This window comes from Passer domesticus, chromosome 8, assembly GCF_036417665.1.
Source record: "Passer domesticus isolate bPasDom1 chromosome 8, bPasDom1.hap1, whole genome shotgun sequence".
Taxonomy (NCBI): Eukaryota; Metazoa; Chordata; class Aves; order Passeriformes; family Passeridae; genus Passer; species Passer domesticus.
Genome location: NC_087481.1, coordinates 24,701,223 through 24,719,393, shown reverse-complemented (window position 1 = coordinate 24,719,393; position 18,171 = coordinate 24,701,223). Strand labels below are relative to the sequence as shown.

General features: G+C 46.5%; 1 protein-coding gene across 2 annotated transcripts; it reads right to left on the bottom strand.

Annotated features, from left to right (window-relative positions):
* Positions 1-1,107: 1,107 nt before the first annotated feature.
* Positions 1,108-16,697, bottom strand: TSPAN15 (tetraspanin 15). 2 transcript variants are annotated; one of them, XM_064429768.1, is made up of 8 exons: positions 16,456-16,697; positions 12,233-12,418; positions 10,320-10,394; positions 8,523-8,618; positions 6,751-6,867; positions 3,938-3,985; positions 2,428-2,544; positions 1,108-1,954 (listed from the first exon to the last, which is right to left on the bottom strand). In XM_064429768.1, the coding sequence occupies exons 1-8, from the start codon at positions 16,549-16,551 to the stop codon at positions 1,802-1,804; spliced, it is 888 nt and encodes a 295-aa protein (XP_064285838.1). In that variant the 5' UTR covers positions 16,552-16,697; the 3' UTR covers positions 1,108-1,801. The 2 variants fall into 2 exon arrangements, with proteins under 2 accessions (XP_064285838.1, XP_064285839.1); XM_064429769.1 differs by lacking the exon at positions 16,456-16,697 and adding an exon at positions 12,891-13,719.
* Positions 16,698-18,171: the final 1,474 nt, after the last annotated feature.

Sequence of the window (18,171 nt, the reverse complement as noted above, 5' to 3'; positions counted from 1 at the left end):
GTGATTGTCAGGTTGACACCATTCAAACACTGGGGATGGCTGAGAATTCAGTACAGCCTATAAATTTTCTTCATAAAGGATAATTGCTCTCTCGTATCCCAAAATTCTCTCCCCATTTCATTTAAACCTCCTGAAGTTTAACCACACTTGTGCCACCTCCTGGTTTCTGGGCTATCTCATATTTCACACCACCCCCACATTTACGTTTATTTTTAAAAATCAATTTACTTTTGTCACCAAAGGAGAACTACCTTTGTCATTCCCACCTTCCCAGCCCATTCCCTGCTACAAACCAACTCCAGCCTCAATTTTCCCATCCTTCCCCAGCAGTCAGCTCCATCCTCCCTCTCCTTGTACACAAACCCACCCTTCAAACACACCTTGCTTAACTTACCAGAACGCATTATTCAAGACAGAGACCAGGAGAATTTGGGTGAAAAGGAGCAATTAAATCTTTAAGCAGTGGCCATGTGCAGGGCCCAACGCTAGAGCGTGCTGTGGACCTCCCACTGCCCCTGCTGCACTGGGATCTCTGTCCCTAGAAACCATCAGCAAGCACCCAAGAACTGCAGGAATCCTTTTTTTGCTCCTGGAAACGCACAAAGTTGGCTCAGAAATTCTTGGTGAAGGCAGAGAGTTAAGCAGCAAATATTGAGTTTTGAAGAAAGCAGGAAAAAAATGTCCAGGACAAGAATTTTTTTTTAAAAGCAGCAAGGAGAGAATAATATCAGATGGTGCCCTGTTTTTCTTAGTGGAGTGTTTGGAAAAGAAGAGATTTATATTCAGGATATAAACCTGCTTTATTCTCATCCTGACTTTGGTTTAATTGAAATATTAATGATAATTAGGTTTTGCATTTTGCCTGCAGGCCTGTCTGGGGCTGCAGAGACTGCACAGAAATGCTCAGGACAAAGGAACACCAACAAAAACCCCAGAGCTCGTGGTGGACTAAGAGAAGCAAGGGAGGCACAGATGTTCAGTGACTCTCCAAAACCACAGGCAGGCAGCACAGAATCACAGCTCCTGCTACTTCTACCTTTTGATACAGCATTTGAGGGACAGCCTTAACTTACATAAGAAAATAAACATAATGAAACAAAACACATGTATTTTTGGGTTTTTTTAAGAAAAAACGACTCATTGGTTTTATTTTGACAGTAAATTTTAGAAACATCTTGACATACAGAACTCCAAAAAAATATAAAGTCATAAATCACCTAGTTAATTTACTAAAGGGGAAAAATACAGTACATCCAAGACTCAAACATCCTGTAAGTTCATACAAAAGCCACACAGTAATAAACTGCATTAAAAAATAGATTGAGCATTACCTGACTGATTTGACACTGGCATTTGCCCCGTTATTGAAAGGCACAGAAGACTGAGCAATGAAAGCGATCAGCATCACATCCATTATTGTCAGTAAATTCATCATGATTAGCATAAAAAACCCCACTGTTAAACACAGGCTTCATATTCACCACGTGGATCAGTAAGAAATCTCTCTGGAAGGAGTAGGAAAATACAGCTGGAGAAGCACAAACACTTAAATACCACATCCAGAGACGCGAAGACACTTCCTAGGAATGGAGATCGGATCTTCTCCAGTTTTTTTGTGGCCGTGTTATCTCCCAGCAATCACTCAGGAGCAATTTAATGTCCCGCAGCCCCGCGTGGGGCGCCTTCGGTGCGTCCTGGCTCGCACCCACCGCCGGCTGCTGGCTGCTTCAGCACCCGCCGGGTCTGCAGCAGCCCCAGAGCAGCTGGGCTGGCCTGGCCTGGCAGGGCTTGGGCTGCAGGCTCAGCCCGGGTAGCACATGCAGCAGCCGGCCGCCGAGAAGTCGGGCTCAGCGCCGCGGCGCGCGTCCCCGAAGAGGCTCTGACCCAGCTTGTGCTCCGAGATGATGTCCTCCACCCGGGTCACGTAGAGCAGCGTCAGCAGCACGCCCAGGAACTGCCAAGGCAACGGGCAAGGGCAGCCCCAGCGGGCAGCACAGGCAGCCTGCCTCACTGGGGCTTCAGGAGGTCACAGTTGTCACGGGTAGGGGAGGACTCAACACAAAACCCCAAGCGAGAGCGAACTGCCCCACCAAACCCTGCAACAGCCATGCCACTAAAGAATGCCACCCCAGCTTACCAGTCACATTCAATCCAAAAAGAAAACCATGATTACACATACTGGCAAATGAGATATTTGATTCAAATGCCACCCCAGCTTACCAGTCACATTCAATTCGGAAAGAAAACCATGATTATGGTCCAATGGGATTTCACATACTGGCAAATGAGATCTTTGATTCAAATGCCAGAATGCCACCTCAGCTTACCAGTCACATTAGATTTGGAAAGAAAACCATGATTATGGCCCAGTGGGATTTCACATACTGGCAAATGAGATGTTCCCCCTCACAGTGAACACCCTCTTACCTGGGGCAGCAGTATGCCAAGCAGCACACCAGCCATGATGCTGTAGTTGTCCAAAAACCAAATGAGCACAGCATTGGTGCACCCTCGGACGTAGATAACGTGCTGAACGCTCAAGCGCTGCAAAACAGCAGAGGAAGGGTTCAACAGGCAGCTCCACTGCTGTGAGACACACGTGGCACCTCAAAACTCAGGGAGGCAGATGTGGTTTGCCTTCCCACCTCTTTAAACCCACTGAGTTTAACAAACCTCATCAGTAACTCTTCCATCTCTTGTTAAGCTGCTCCACACCTCAACAAATTACTCTATTTTTTACAAGTTATTCTACACCCGAGTAAGTTATTTCATTGTCCTAAACCTGTTTGTTGCAGCTATTTCTCAACAAGAAATGCACCCCATTCTCATTTAAGACCACTTGGAAAGCAGAGAAGTCTCTCTTTAGCTTTCATCTCTGCTCCCAAGCTGAAAATACAGCAGTGGAAAAACATAAATCGTGGACCAAGTGCTTTGCAAAAAGACCCTAAAAAGGACAGGAACAAGAGGATTTTGGATTCAGTCCTGCAAGCTGTGCTGCTCCCTGACCCCAACCCATAATATAAAAGCACTTGAGGCTGCAGAGGGTCCTGAGCAGATGAATGGGGTGAAGTTAAGCATAAGCTGAAGTGCTCCGTGTCAGAGCCTGCTGCAGCCTTCAGGTGATTAAGCCACAAATCAATGAACCTGAATGGAGACAAGTTGTATGTAGAGATAACCGGTAATCCCAAAAACCAACAACCCAGGCTGGCATTGTGCTCCAAGTGCCTCAAAGGAGCTGGGGAGAGGAGCTTTTCCAGACCAGCCCCCCTGCCCTGCCTCCTCCCAGCACTCCAAGGCCAGGAGTGGAGAACTCAGGGCAGATCCAATTACCGGTTCCCCTTCTTAATCACTCTGCAATTACTGCCCTGAGCTGGCAGGCTCCTCTGGAGTCACTGGGGCTGCTCCCAAAAGGCCAGGCTGAAGGAGGAGGCTCCATCCCACTCCTGGAGGGAGGAGAAGGCAGCCACACAACCAGGGAAGTCCCACTGCTCCTCCAGGTGTGCTACCACAGGCTTAAAAATAAAACACCCACTCCTGGGATATAAAATACTTAAAAACAGCTAAGGTGGCTTTCATCAATGCCAATTTTACTCAGTAAGAAACTGTGGCTTTTAAGTACTAAAAGCTTTCCCCAACTCAAGTCACTGCTTCAAATTTTGAAAGCAGCTTTTTGTGCATTAATTGTGCAATTAGCATGGGGAAGTTGTCAACAAACAGGATCGAAGGAAATGAAAAGAAGGGAAGACACAAAAATCAAACAAGATGAGTTTTTTTCCCATATATGGAAATTATTCCAGGAAAAAAAAAAAAACAACCAACATTTTAATTGCCACTTTAACTGCCTGGCAGATTAAAGCACACAGAAAACACTTTTATAACAGAGACAAAAAAGAAGCAGAACTCTCTGCCATGCCAGGGTGGGCACTGGCTACATTACCTCTTGGTCAATGGTTTTGTATCCACACATAGTGTTGATAATGTCTGTCTGAAAAGAAAACAACAAACATGAACTGCAGCAGGACACTAAAATCACAGAAATATTATTTTTACTCTGTGCTCACCCAGAGTAAAAACAATGACAGGGTTATTTCCCAGCCCAACACCAGTTTATCCCAGCAGCCCCAGTGTCAGAGCTCCACAGGATTTTAGAGCAATGAGTATTGTCAGTGTGTCATGAGACATTTGAGCCATTCCTATCCAACAAAAGCAGGGTGGCAACAGCAACCAATGTGAGCTGTGACAGAGCTGTGGGACACAGCTGTTTCCACAGAATGAACAGCTGGATTTCCTTTTAAAGCCTTAATAACTTAACTCACCTTATTACTAAAACCAGGGGTTAACACGGCCTTCGTGCCAAGATGATGACAAATTTAAGCTCAGAAATATCTTCAGTTTCAAATAACTTCCAATACTATGAATGCTGTTTACAACACTTAAATTCATTACAATATTCATGCAGTACCATTATACACATTAATATAAAACTCATATATTCAAAAGAGACTGAGTGCTTGCATTCACCACAGATTTAGTAATTTTCTACATTTTCTGTAGCCTTGTAATGCCTTCTGTGGGTTCCAAGGTTCTACCTGGAAAGCCTGGAAAAGCCAACCTGAAAATGCTGACCTGAAAATCATGCAAATGAAAATCATTCAATGTAAAAACCCACTGGCATCAAAGGAGGCAGAAAACAAAGCCAAAGACATGGAGGAAAACAAGAAATTTTTAAGCCCCCCAAAAGCTGTGCTCTCACCTTGAACACACAACTGTCTGACAAACAAGGCTCAGCACACTCCTAGAAGAAAAAGCTGGGACCATTCCACAGGGCTGTTGGGAAACTGTGTGGGGTACCCATCTGCCAGCCACAGGTAATAAATCCACTTGGAGGTCAATCCCAGCATGAGCCACCAGTGTGCTGTGTTGGCTGTGAGTGATTTCATGTTCCCAGAATGGCTAAAGCCTGACTGACTGACACGTGGTCACTCCCAAAATACGTGACCACAAGGAGGGCAGTCCCATCCTTTAACCTCAAACACAGAATTTGCTAACAGGACGTCGTGACATGAGCAGGGGAGATAAATGCATTGGAAACAGAGGATTGTAGGCATTTGGGACTAATTTCTATCTGCTCCACTAGTGTAAGTCTTTAATAAATGATTTGACATGAACACAGTTCCTTCAGAGCCCCCCCAGTACGAGCTGGCTGGTGTTAGCAGAAGGCTTTTACAGAGGATCAGAATCCAGGCACCAACATTAGCTGGAGTTTTCCATGACTACAAAGCCAATGAGTAATCACAACCCATATCTGCAGCTCTCCAGGACAGAAACCAGCCTGTATTTGGAAGGATTTGTCAAACACAGTAAGACTGATGCATCTCCTGGTTGTTTTTTCCCGAGGCAGCCGTGCACAGCCCTGGTGCTGGTGCTCCTGTGCTGCACCACACACAGCTCAGCAGCAGCATCTCCTGCTCAGAGCCACCAGCCCCAGCACTGCAGGAGCCACACTCCCAGCTGGGGCTTCTCCCTGCCCTCCTTTAACTCCCCTGGGCTTAACACTTCATGGGATACAAGCAGCCTAATCCTCCCTTCCCCAGCTGTCCGTGAATACACTCCCTGTTTTTCCCTGGAGAAGTTTTTATTCCAGTGCCTTCCCTTTCCTGAAGGCAAAATCCTGAGTTGTTCTGCTCCATCCAGCTGCAGGTTCTTACTCTCAAAGAGCTAAGACCCAAAGCATGGCTGCTCAGCTTTGGTTTCTGAGAATAAATCAAAGCTCATCACAGGTTTAAACAGACCCATTCCCACACAGGAAAAACGTGTGTGCACAGGTAACAAACACCCTCCTGTGATACACATTTCTCAGCAACACCTAGCAGGATTACTGACACAACTGATGCATCTATTTTCCCTTTTTTTTTTTTAAATTTTAATTAATTAAACAGCCATGCTCAAGGCAGATGTTGGAAGGGCAGCCCCAACCAGGCAGCAGCAGGATATCCACCATGAGCTCTGCCCTTACACACACCCAATTTCTTTATCTCAGGATCAGACTGGAGACCAAACCCCAGTGAGGCAGGGACTGCCTGTACTGGAGGAGTTGAGGAATAGCTCTTTATCAAATTCAGCATTACATGCATCCCTCAAATGAAGAGCAGTGCATTACAGAATTAATTAAAACACATTTGCATTTAAAGCAATGCCTGCTCCCAGTGCTGTCAGCACCAGTTAGGACCAGTTCACCACAGACTGAGAAACTGCTTCAGACTCCAGTCCTTCCAGGATTTTACAGTTTTCAAGGATAGGCTGGGGCAGACCTGTGCCCACAAGCATGCCCTCACCCTGAGGTCACATTTTTGGATTATTCTGGGGATGACAAGGTGTGGTTTTTAATTCACACAGCAGTGGAACACACCACTCTGACCCCCCACCCACAGAAACCATCAGGTCCCAGGCGTCCTGGCAAAGCTGGAGCAGCACACCCTGGGGAAAACAGCAGCAAAACTGAATTTTAAGCAGCTCTGGTTCGGGTGAGCACGAGATCAGTGGAGCTCCCAACATCCCTTCTGGGGCTGGGAAGTGGGCCAGTAAAATGGACCACAGCCAACACATCTCATCCTTTATTTCCTCCCTTTCAAGCTGTCACGACCCACAGATCTACACATTAGGGAAGGAAAGGACCTATTTTCCTTCACTTCTTACCCCAGACTTCCTAAAATCAGGAAGTGAGTGAGCACCAGTGATGCCAGGACTTACCTTATTCCTGATGCAGCAAGTGTAGGGCACCCCACAAGCCAGAGGTCCTGGAGCTGCACAGTTGTGGTACACGTTCTGGGACCAATCTCTATAATCTTCCCCACCACAGCACTTGAACTGGAGAGAAAAAAAAAATAATAAAAAAGACACAAAACTCCATGATCTTTAAGGTCTTCTCCAACCAAAATGGTTCTATGACTCTAAAAGGAAAAGGAAATTTGTTCCTTAGACTCTTTGAATAAGTAGGAAAAAAAGAAAGAATAAAACCATTTTAAAAGCTCTGAGCTACCAAAAAATTCTGTCACTTTATCAGCACGGCATGTATGAATGTACATGATAAATACAACTAAAAAGAATTAAAGATAAAGGTAATACTCCTCTGTCACCCACTGAACTGTAACCCAGGGTGCCAGAGCAGAGTATCCAGTGCCAAGTTCCACCTCCCATCTTTTCTGAGCTGAAAAATTATCTTTCCAGCTCTGGACATCATTAAGCAGTGCTTTCACACTGACTCTATCCTGACCTGTAATCTACCTCTGCAGTTGTTTTAAGGGTTACAACCACATTTCCAACTGGATCTAAAAGACAAAAACGTTGCTCTAAGGCATAAATAAACCTCACCAAAACATTGTGGGTGTAATTTAGAAGAACTGAAAGCTGGCAAACAAATACTCTGAGTTTACACTGACTTAATATAAATATTCCCTTTATAATTTAAACGAAGAGGAAAGGAGGAGCTCATTTAATCCCTAATGTGTATGTAGCCAGAGTTCTGGGCAGTGCATGGAAAATTTAAAGCATTATGAAGTCTAATGACAGAATTTCCTCAGGATGGTCTGCTTCTGACAGACTTTCCATGCTAACTTTGTTTTTCAAAGCAGGCTGCCATCTCCATAACGATGTCCTAGAATATATGGATCACTTCCTAAGTCAATTTTTTTAATAACCATTACTTGGCATGGTCACAGACATCACATAGGCCCTGACATCACATTGCTGAACACTTTTTGCTTCTTCCACAGCCTCTGAGCCGCATGGCAGAACTCTTCAATAACCCAATAAACATTTCAACAGCTCAGCCTTATTAAAAAAAAATAAAAAAAGGCTGTGAGTCAACTCCACGTGCCATTAAGTAATGCCCAGCTGGGCTCACCACAGTTTCTGAATTTTAATTACAGGTAGATATTCTTCCAGTGCTGTTTCCCTCCAATAACCACCTTGTTAAAGACTCTGTGCATGCCCTGGAGCAGCCACACAAGGGCCCAGGCTGTGGCAGCCCAAATGCCACCTCTACTTTATCTCTTTATCCAATGCCTCCTGTTAGCAAGATGCTCCTCAACCTCCTGCACCAGCCAGCAGAAGCACTGAGTGCCAGGCCATGGCTGCAATTCAGGCTGAATTCATCCCAATCCAGCTGTGGGGCCACTAGAAACCCACAGCTCTGTAGGATCATGGCTGCAATTCAGGCTGAATTCACCTCACTCCAGCTGTGGGGCCACTATAAACCCACAGCTCTGTAGGATCTGACCTCGAGCATTTGAATTGCACCTGCCAAGGCAAAAGCTGCATTTTGGCCCTCTCTCTCTGCATTTAAAAGAGGGTTTTAAATGCCAGCTGGAGTGCTGGATGAGCCCTGACCTCAGCAGCAACACCATAAGAGATGACACACAAGATCTCATCCCCCTCATGAGTACCAGCTTGATTGTCACACCACTGGAAAAACTGAAAGCTGTTGCTGAGTTAGTCCAAGGGAGAAAAAAAAAACAACAAACCTGCTTTTGAACAGAATCCATGATGTTCTTGAAGTCTAAATCGTCATAGTAATTCTCAATTCCTCTTCTAATGTTATCATTCAAAAATTTGATTGTCTAGAAAGCAGAAGGAAAACAAGATTCATGGGTTGCACAATGGGCACATGGGCTGGAACAGAATTAGAAAAGCAGATTAAAGTGACAAGTGTAACTGACGAGCACAAAAGAAAAGGCTTTTTTTCCTTTTCTTTTTTTTTAAGGAAAAAACCAAAACACTTGTTACAAACAAATTTTAGCACAGGGACCAACCCTCTGTTCTCCTCTAGGGAAGCAGCCTCACTGCTGGCTCTGGGCTGGCAAGTTCCAGCAGTGAGACACCTCTCAGCATCCCCCAGGGATGGTCCCATCAGCCCTGGGACATGGATATCCCAGGATCCCTGTCCCTGGGGACCCCCACATCTCCTGGGTGACAGAGCAGTGGGGCTGGCTGCTGCATCTTGGCACCGTGGGCTGCACCAAGCAACAAGACTTGACTGCGTCACCACCGTCCAGGAATTTCATTTTCCATGCATTTTCCATTAATTTGATTTTCCAAAGAGTCCATAATTGCCAGATAGAGGGCTTTACTCCACATGGAGTGGAAAAAAAGGTGTGTTTGTATGTTTTACAGGGGTTGTTTTGAGAAATATGGCAGCGTGGCGACAGCGGAAATAAAATGGTGTCTCCTCAGCATGGCATACTAAAATTAAATCAACAAAGTCTTTTTAAAGTTAAGAAGATGAGAGAAAAGAGGAAAAAAATAGAGTATTTAGTTTTCAAGATCCAGCACAATCTCAGCACAGCAAACAGCAAAACGAGGGACTAATCACTACCAGAATGTAACAACTTTCCTTTCAATCCAGCTGCTGAAATGGACAAAGTTAAAGCCTTACACGTCAGAAAATCTGAAATACACCCACTCATCTCCTCAGTATTACAAACTGCAACACCCATAACTAACCAGAACAAAAAGGATTATCATATCAGTGATGAGAAATAATACAGAACCTTCCTAACTGGTCCAACCTCATTTAGACTTTACAGGTTTGAAAAGGAAGTAGAGAAAGGAGTGGGGAAAATGCACATCACATGCAAAACAAACAGGCCTCAAAGAGAGGCTGCTACACTAAGCTTCCATAAATACATTCTTGTTCTCCCCATACCAGCCCAAACTTCTCCACTAACCTTGAAAAATAAGGGAAGAAAGCTGTCCCTAAGTGTAGCTCTCCTGCTATAAATTAAAGCATCGGCATCCAGTACTTGCCATAGTGAATATATTTATGTTTTAAAGCATTTCTAACTGAATAAAATAGTCTGCTGCTTTCTGTGCAGAAAAAAATCAAGGGTTTAATACAGTTATAGGATGCTTGTCAGTGATGCAGTCTCCTACATAAATTTATTATGTTGCTTATGGATGTGGGCAGGGAAGAGCTGTCCTTTAACTGAGGCAAAACATTTGGGCCATTAAAAAACAACAGCCTCCAAATCCGCCTGGAAACGTCCCAAATCAGCAGTCAGACCCAGATGGCAAAACAGAAGAAAGCATTTTGTCATCCACCAAGAGCTGGAAACTCATTTTGCCTGCATTGCACATTTGTAGCCACCAGATTTCCCCCAAGCTCCTTAACCTGGAATTCACCTCCAGAAGGGTGGCAAGCCCCATGGCTGAGCCCTGAAAAGCCTGGATCTGTCTCCAGAGCCCTGCCAAGGAGTGCTCAGCTTGAGTAGCTGTCATTTAGCAGAGCTCAACCCTGCCAACACCTGGAGCAAGCAGCTCACCTGGTTCCTGAAGATCAGGGCCACCACTCCCCCTGTCAGCTCGATCAGCAGGCAGATACCAAGGATGTACATGAACTGCAGGGAAACAAGTGCAAATGACTCATTAGACACAGCACCAATTACTCTTTCAATTAGTTCCTTTAAGGCTAGCATTCGATTGCCAACAGACTTGGCTTTCAGCGTGGCATTTTAAAGGAAAATATAAAATTATGGAACTGCCAATGTCAGGAGAAAGCCTTTTTTCCTCACTTAAATTATTCTGGGTTTTGCCCAGTTGGCAAGAACATTACTTTTCTGCTCTGAACGGACTCAAAACCATTAGATGAAATTATCCTGCCAAGACACTCCTTTCCACACCAGCACCCCAGAGAAGCACATTGATGGGCTGCTTCAAACCACACCACAGGTTTTATGCTTGCTACAAAGCCAGTACTTACCTGTTAGCTTTCAATTAGTGGATAAAGCAGCACACCTTAAGACAATCCAAACCACCTTCTTCTACACTGCCAGTGCTAAATCAAAGCAAAATTCCAGGCTTAGTAGCTTTTAACGTGTTGCTTCCCACATTTATTTGCCTGTGTATATACACGTGCTCACAAGTGCACTCACACACAAGCACGTGTGCACCCATGACTGCCCAGCAAAGCCTGTGCAAAATGTGAAAAACATGAAAAAATCCATTGCACTGTGAGAGAGCTGCTGCATGCCAGTACATGAAATGTTTTTTTCCAACCCTTCAGGCATAAAAGACAGGTGTTGAGTGAATTTAGGTCTGCTGTGTAACAATGAACCTCATCAGGAGCGAAGTTTTAACATCCCTTGTCTGAAAATAATTCCTAATGCTCTCCCCTGAGAGCTGCTTTGACTTCTGTGTGCTCAGTGTCAGGAATTCACCAGACAGGTATCTTTTCTCCTGCTCAATCTGGAATCAGCCTGGGAAGCTGGCATCAGGGACTTGCTTTGTTCCAAACCCAGCTGGGTTTGCTACCAGGATGGGAACAGAAAATGCTCCTGGCATCTGACACCCCACCACACTCGGGGAAGAAGCCTGAGGAGGGGCTCTCAGTGAAATTCCAGTACAACTTCAAAACCCATGGTTATTTCTGGCCTTGCCCTCCATAACAAACCATGAATTTAGCATTTTTTTAGACTGCACTGATGTGACAAGGCTGGGCTAGGTTTTGAGCAATCTGGTGGAAGGTGACCCTGCTCGTGGCAAGGGGGTCACACCAGGTGGCCTTTAAAGGTCCCCTCCAGCCCAAACTCTGTGTGATTCTGTGCAGGTGGAAATGAAGTTTGCACACTTTAATTTTAATTAAGTCACACGTGCAGCTTCCATCTGCAACCACAGGAAATTTCCTTAAAATTCACCTTTTCAGAGACACTGGGGGCAAAAACCTTGTGCCTTCCATGTCACCCTCAGGGCCCTTCTCCCAAAGGCCAAGCTCCAGGTCTGGCTCTGAAGACACATTTCTCCATCTCCCCTCTGCACTGCACTGCCCAGGGAGGACAGACAGAGCCTGGCCACTGAGCCAGGGCTGCTCCCTGGAGCTGCTTCCTCTGGGCTGAAACCCAGCATCAACCAGCACGTCAGCAGCTGAGTCTGCACAAGAAACACACTGCTGATAATAACTCACATCCCTGCTTATTTTCCACACCACCTGAACTGCTGGGAAGCTCCTTTCCCCAGCACTGGGCTCAGAGCCTCACTGGTCCTGTCGCTGGCAAGACCCAGTGCTGCTGCTCCCTGAGGGAGGGAGCCACTAAATTCAGATTTAATTCAAACTTTTTTAAAAAGTAACCTTGTTAAAATATTTTTCAGTGCAGACATGGTTCTGGATGTGAATTCAGAGGACAGTGGAAAGCAAAAGCAACAAGCCTTAGAAACTAGGAATAAGAATTCCAACACTTACTGCTTGCAGAAGGCATAAATTGTCTCTCAGAGAAGCCAGTACACCCACAAAGGATACCAGGAACATTACAATGCCCAAAAGTATTAAAATAATTGCTGGGGCTAGAAAGGCACTTTCTAGAGTTTTGTACTTCTGTCTTTCAATTTCTGCATAAATCCCAACGGCGAGGACGAGGGCTCCGATCACCTGGAAGAAAAACAGATTATTTAACACAAATAACAAGTTATTGTTTCTGCCAGTAAACACAGAGATGACAGGCTGTGAGTACACAGGAACCTGTCACTGCTCACTTCAGGATTCATTATAAACAATGAAACATCCAAAGCAGAAGTTTGGATAAAACAAAAAATTAAAAAAACCCTCAAAGACTAAAGCAGGAAAAGAGCTGAGTTGGAAAAAAATATGAAGCCTGTTCACTTCAAAAATATATTTCATCATGTTTTAGCATTCTGGAAGTTAAACTAATCAAAACATACATCACTGGCTGAAATGTAATTTATTACCCATCTGAGATCACATACATTACATATATGAGCAACTGCCATGGCATTAATGGCCCTCCTCTGTGTGTCTGTCTGTCCTTCCCTCTGTGTGTACCAATACACAGAAATATATATGTGCCTCTAACATAACCCAGGCTGGTCTGCAAACAGCCTACCTGTCCCTTCATATCAACTCCTGCTGTATTTGGGCTCAGTAAATACAGTCAGATAATTCCTATACCTCCATTCCTGCTGCCAGCAGGAGAAAGGCACCAGATTAAAAACTAAAAGAAAAAAACAAACAACCAAGTTTGAAATTATATCACTTCCTTGAGCAACTACCAGATAAAGCTGACCAGTGAAATAGGATGGGACATATTTCATTTAACAAGGTAAAGTTATTTCAGTCAAAATAATTAGTTAAGTCTAAATAATTTGATATTAAAACTATGGTGTGCTGCAAATCACTTTGAATTACGCTGAATTAATTAAAATTAAAAATAGCCCACAATACTTGATTACAAAAATTGCAGTGGAAAAACTTTGCTGCCGACTCCAACAGCCAGACACATCATCAGGGAAGAGACCAGACCCAAATCAATCATTCTGGCAACCTGATACACAACACCCCCCTTTCCTGACCTGACATTTCCACAGGAAACACGAGTCTGCTCTCTGCACACCAGGGCTTCTTAATTACACTTCTTAGTTTTTAATCTCACTTCTTAATTTTGGATATGACACAGAACATCACAAAGGGCTAGAGGGACACACGATGTGAGTTACGAGTTCATGAGCCAAACAGCTGAAATACTTTTTTAATTATGGGATATCTTAAAATAAATAGCAACTTACTGGAAGTTCTTGATTTTCTATGGAAATGAATAATGACACCAAAGGACAATATGTAGGGAATGCCACCAGTTTGTCATTGAAAGAGAGAATTCTCAGAAGGGTTCACCCATGAAAGGGAAATATACTGAAGTTATTGGAAAAGCAACTTGAAATTTGAACAAATTGAGAGCAGCCCCAAAACCAGATTCTCCTGCAAACACTGAAGTGCCATTAACAGCAATAACTCTTGCCTGGCAGATCCCTTGTTTAAAAAGTAAAAAAAAAAAAGCAACAAAAACACTGGATGTAAACCACAGGTATTAAAAGTTTTATAGGGATTATCAGAATTTCAGAAGAGTGTTGTTTCAGGACTAGAACTTTTTACTGAAATCTTTTTTCTCATCAAAGTTTTCTTATCAAAGCATTAAATTTCAGGGGGGTTTTGACTAAAAGGTGCCTGTAAGTAAAATACAAGATACTTCCTGCTTTAAGAACTTAAGATACATAAATGCATATAGCATCTTCATATACACATATCCCCATCCCTTTTCACTTCCACTTGTGCTCCCACACCCTCTTCTATTTTCTTAAGCATTTAATAAAATTCTTTTCCACCTTTAACACGGTCAAACCAACACCATTTCCTCATGCAAGCAGATGTGCTAAGCCAGCAGCCAGCCCAGCCCTGTCTCTTCTCCTGCCTGTGCTCTCCCTTGCCGTGCCTGGGGGTGGGAACACAACCCCTGCCAGGGCACGGGGGCTGTTTGCATCCTGCATCCCCCACAGCAGCTCCCAGCTTGGCAATTCCAGCTGTGTACACAGGAAAAATCAACTGCCCTGACTCACAGCGACTGAGCATCCACCAGCAAACACCAGGGGATTTCTCTGGGGCTTTTGCACACACACAGAAGCTGCTTTCCCAAGAGAAAGGAGAAGAATTTATTTATTAGCAGAAGCTTTAACCCTGTATTTACAGTTCCTTCTCCTAAATAAAGCTCAACAATAGCACCTTCTGTTTAAAATGCTGGATTTTGTTTCAGCTGGGCAAGAAAATTACATTACAGCCCCATTCACCCCAGATTACATTCCAGCCCCACTCACCTTTTCCAGAGGTGTCTGGGAAAGTCACAGTGACAGCTAGTTTTTAAAACAGCCCTGGGAGACAGGGGAAGACCACAAGGCCTGCAGCAAATATCCCCCCCACCCCAACCCACCCAGCAATGCTTTAATTTCCTTTCTGCTTTGGAGAAGGCTAGTATTTAGTTCCTGAGGGTTTAAATCCATCCTGGGGACTCAAACCTGGGACTTCACCACTCAGAAGGTACCAGAGGAACTGCAAGAGCAAGGAGGGAACCGAATGAACTCAGCATCCAGCGGGACAAAGCCCCAAGCAGCAGCAGAACACCACGAACCACCCAACATTCAAGCAAGCCAAGCTTTGCTTCCATTCACACTGATTAAAAAACAACAAACCACCAAACTCAGCAAGAAGAGTGCTGAGAAGGGAACTGACATTTACAGCCGATGAGATCTGCTTGGCTAAGCTGCAACAAAAGAAAATCCCGCGGGCGAAGCCCACACGCCTGGCACGGCACGGCCCCAGCGCCTGCAGGATGCTGCCCAAAAATCCCCTGCCAGCCCCCCTCCTGCCTTCCCAAAACAACCCCCTGTCATCCCCCATCTTTCCTTCCCAAAACAACCCCCTGCCATCCCCCACCCTGCCTTCCCCCCTGCCAGCCCCCATCCTCCCCCAGCAAACCATCTCCCCTGCCAACAAATGGAAGCTCTCGTTTATAAACGAGGGCAGAGCATTGAAAATCCAGAGCGAGCAACTACAGAGAGTAAATAAAATCCTCAGGCTGCCTGAAAGAGGCTTTGTCCTCCCAGCACGGAGTCAGAAGGGCCCTTGCTCTGCCCCCACAGCAATGTTTACATCCCACCAGCCAGGGCCCTTGCTGCCGGTGGAAAACGCAGAGCGCACAACGAGCGCGGTCCTCTGAGAAGGACATGCTGCAAGAAAGGGTCTGAAAAACAACACAGCAAATAGACAACACAGCAAAAAATCTGATTTTCCCTTTTCCCAAACTCACAGCTGTGCAGGGACACAGGGAGCATCAGGAGCCTAAACCCAAGGGCTGGTTTGTCTGTCAAGACAGACAAAAGATATCCGAGATCCCAAAAAGCCTGAATTACACCCAAACACTTTGCATTTCAGACTTCGTTCATTAAATCACAGGGTGAATCTGACACTCACTATCAACCCCGGTGGATCTAAGCCTCTTCTCCCATGCAGCAAAGCAAAAGCCTTATGCTCCCAACTGGTAAAAACCTTGGCAGACAAAACCAGACCAGCCAAACTAGAACTGAAGCAGCGTTTCAAGTGAAAAAGCCAGGCAGAAAAATCCCTGCCTGAGCACCTCTGAAATCAGCACCACCTGAAGCCAGCATCTCCTCAGTATCCCAGGACCTGAAAAAAGCACCTTTAAAAACCCCAGTGTTACAAAGAGCACTTGCAAAGGGCCCCAAGGGCTCCTTCCAGCCCGGGGGGTGCCTGCTGGGGATTCACCACATGTCAGAACTCAGCGGTCACAGCCCGCACCCATCACCTGGGACAAGGAGAGCAACACCCACCCACCTGCAGCTCCAAACCCTGCGGGGCTCACACAGGACAAACCCACCGCAACACACCGAGGAGTGACACTGCAGGGCAAGGGCTCTGCTCGCCCACCTCCGACACGCACCTGAGCATCTCCACCCGCCAAACTTCCAACCCATCCCCCAAAGCCGGTCTGCCGGTGCCTGGGCGAGGACGGGGCACTGCACCCACGGCCCGGGGTGCGACACCCACGAAAACACCCACGAAAACACGCAGCCAGCCCCGGCAGCAGGGCGGCGGGCCCCGCTCACCCAGAAGGTGGTGGAGTAGGTGATGAGGCTGAGCTTGAGGCACAGGTACGAGAGCCGCCCGCAGTAGCGCGCCTGCTCCGGGTCGCCCGCCGCCATCCTCCCGCGGCACCTGCCGCCCTCCGCCCCTTCCCGGCCCGGGGCCGCCCCGGCGGGCGGGTCTGCCCGCGCTTCCGGCCCGGGAGCGGCCCCGGAGCGGCACGCACCGACCGCGAAACGCGGGAGCGCCTGGAGAGCCGCGGCTTTCCTCTTTCTCCTCTTTCCTCCTCCTCGCCTTTTTTTTTTTCTTTTTTTTTTTTCTTTTATTTTTTTCTTTTTTCCTTTTCAATTCCCTCGGCAAACAGATCTCGGGTATCTTTTGTCTGTCTCAGCAGACAAACCGACCCTTGGGTTTAGGCTCCTGATGCTCGCCGTGTCCCCGCACAGCTATTCTGCAGCTGTGGGTTTGGGGAAAAGGGAAGATCAGATTTGCTGTGTTGTTGATTTGCTGTGTTGTCTATTTGCTGTGTTGTTTTTCAGACCCTTTCTTGCAGCGCGTCCTTCTCAGGGGACCGCGCTCGTTGTGCGCTCTGCGTTTTCCGCCGGCAGCAAGGGCCCTGGCTGGTGGGATGTAAACATTGCTGTGGGGGCAGAGAAAGGCCCTTCTGACTCCGTGCTGGGAGGACAAAGCCTCTTTCAGGCAGCCTGAGGATTTTATTTACTCTCTGTAGCTGCTCGCTCTGGATTTCCAGTGCTCGGCCGCTCGGTCGGGAGCAGCCCCGCAGGGGAAATAGACCTGGCTGCTCCATCGGGAATCAGGCAGGTCGCAGACACTGGCTGCTCCAAATCCCAGACACTCTGCCATCGCCGCTGAAACAGCCGGGACAGAAATGCGGCCGTGGGAAGCCGCTGCGAGGGCGCTCAGGGCTTTGGTGGAGCATCCATGAACTGGCAGCGCAGCATCCCTACACCCTTCCCCGGCACGAGGAAGCGTTGCCGGGGCATTTCCCTGTCTCTGTGTCACCTCGGGTCGCACAGCAGGGTCACGTCCTGCCGGTGACAGCGGCTCCTGGGCGTGTGGCGCTGGCCACGCTCGGTGCCCGCGCCGGGGTCCGTGCGGGATGCTCTGACACGGCCGTCGTGAGCTGCCAGCGCCATTCGTGCCTCCCGGGTGAAACAAGCCCTTTCAAGCCCGCTGTGCTGCACTCCTGTCCCACAAAGGGCTGTTTTCCCCCGGGGGAAAAAAGTCTCATTCAAAGCGGCAGACAAGTGTCACAGAGCCGGTTGTTTCATCCCGGCCCGGAGCAGAGACAGATGGCTTTGGAAATCAGTGTCTGGTGTCAGGGGAGATGAAGTGGGGCAGCGTTTATCCTTAAGTTACCTAGCAAAGAGACTGGAAAACCTCTGAGCTGTGGTATGAGAACTGTGTAAACATTTCAGTCACACATCATTTCTTTAGGTCATACGATGCACCGAAGTCTCGTTTCTAAAGGCTAAAAAATATCCCTGGATAATTCTATTATTAAAAGTACTATTGCTATCGCCTGCAGTGCTACTGCATTCTGCTTCTGGAAAACAATCCAGCCCAGGACACTCCCAGCTCTTCACCTCTAATGTTTCTGACAGAAATACAATGTCCCTAGAGCATTCATCCTCTAAAATATCAACAGTTTCAATTTCCAGAGAGATTTGCAAATATCCCTGGCACTTAGCAATGGCATGCAGGCTGGAAATCCCATC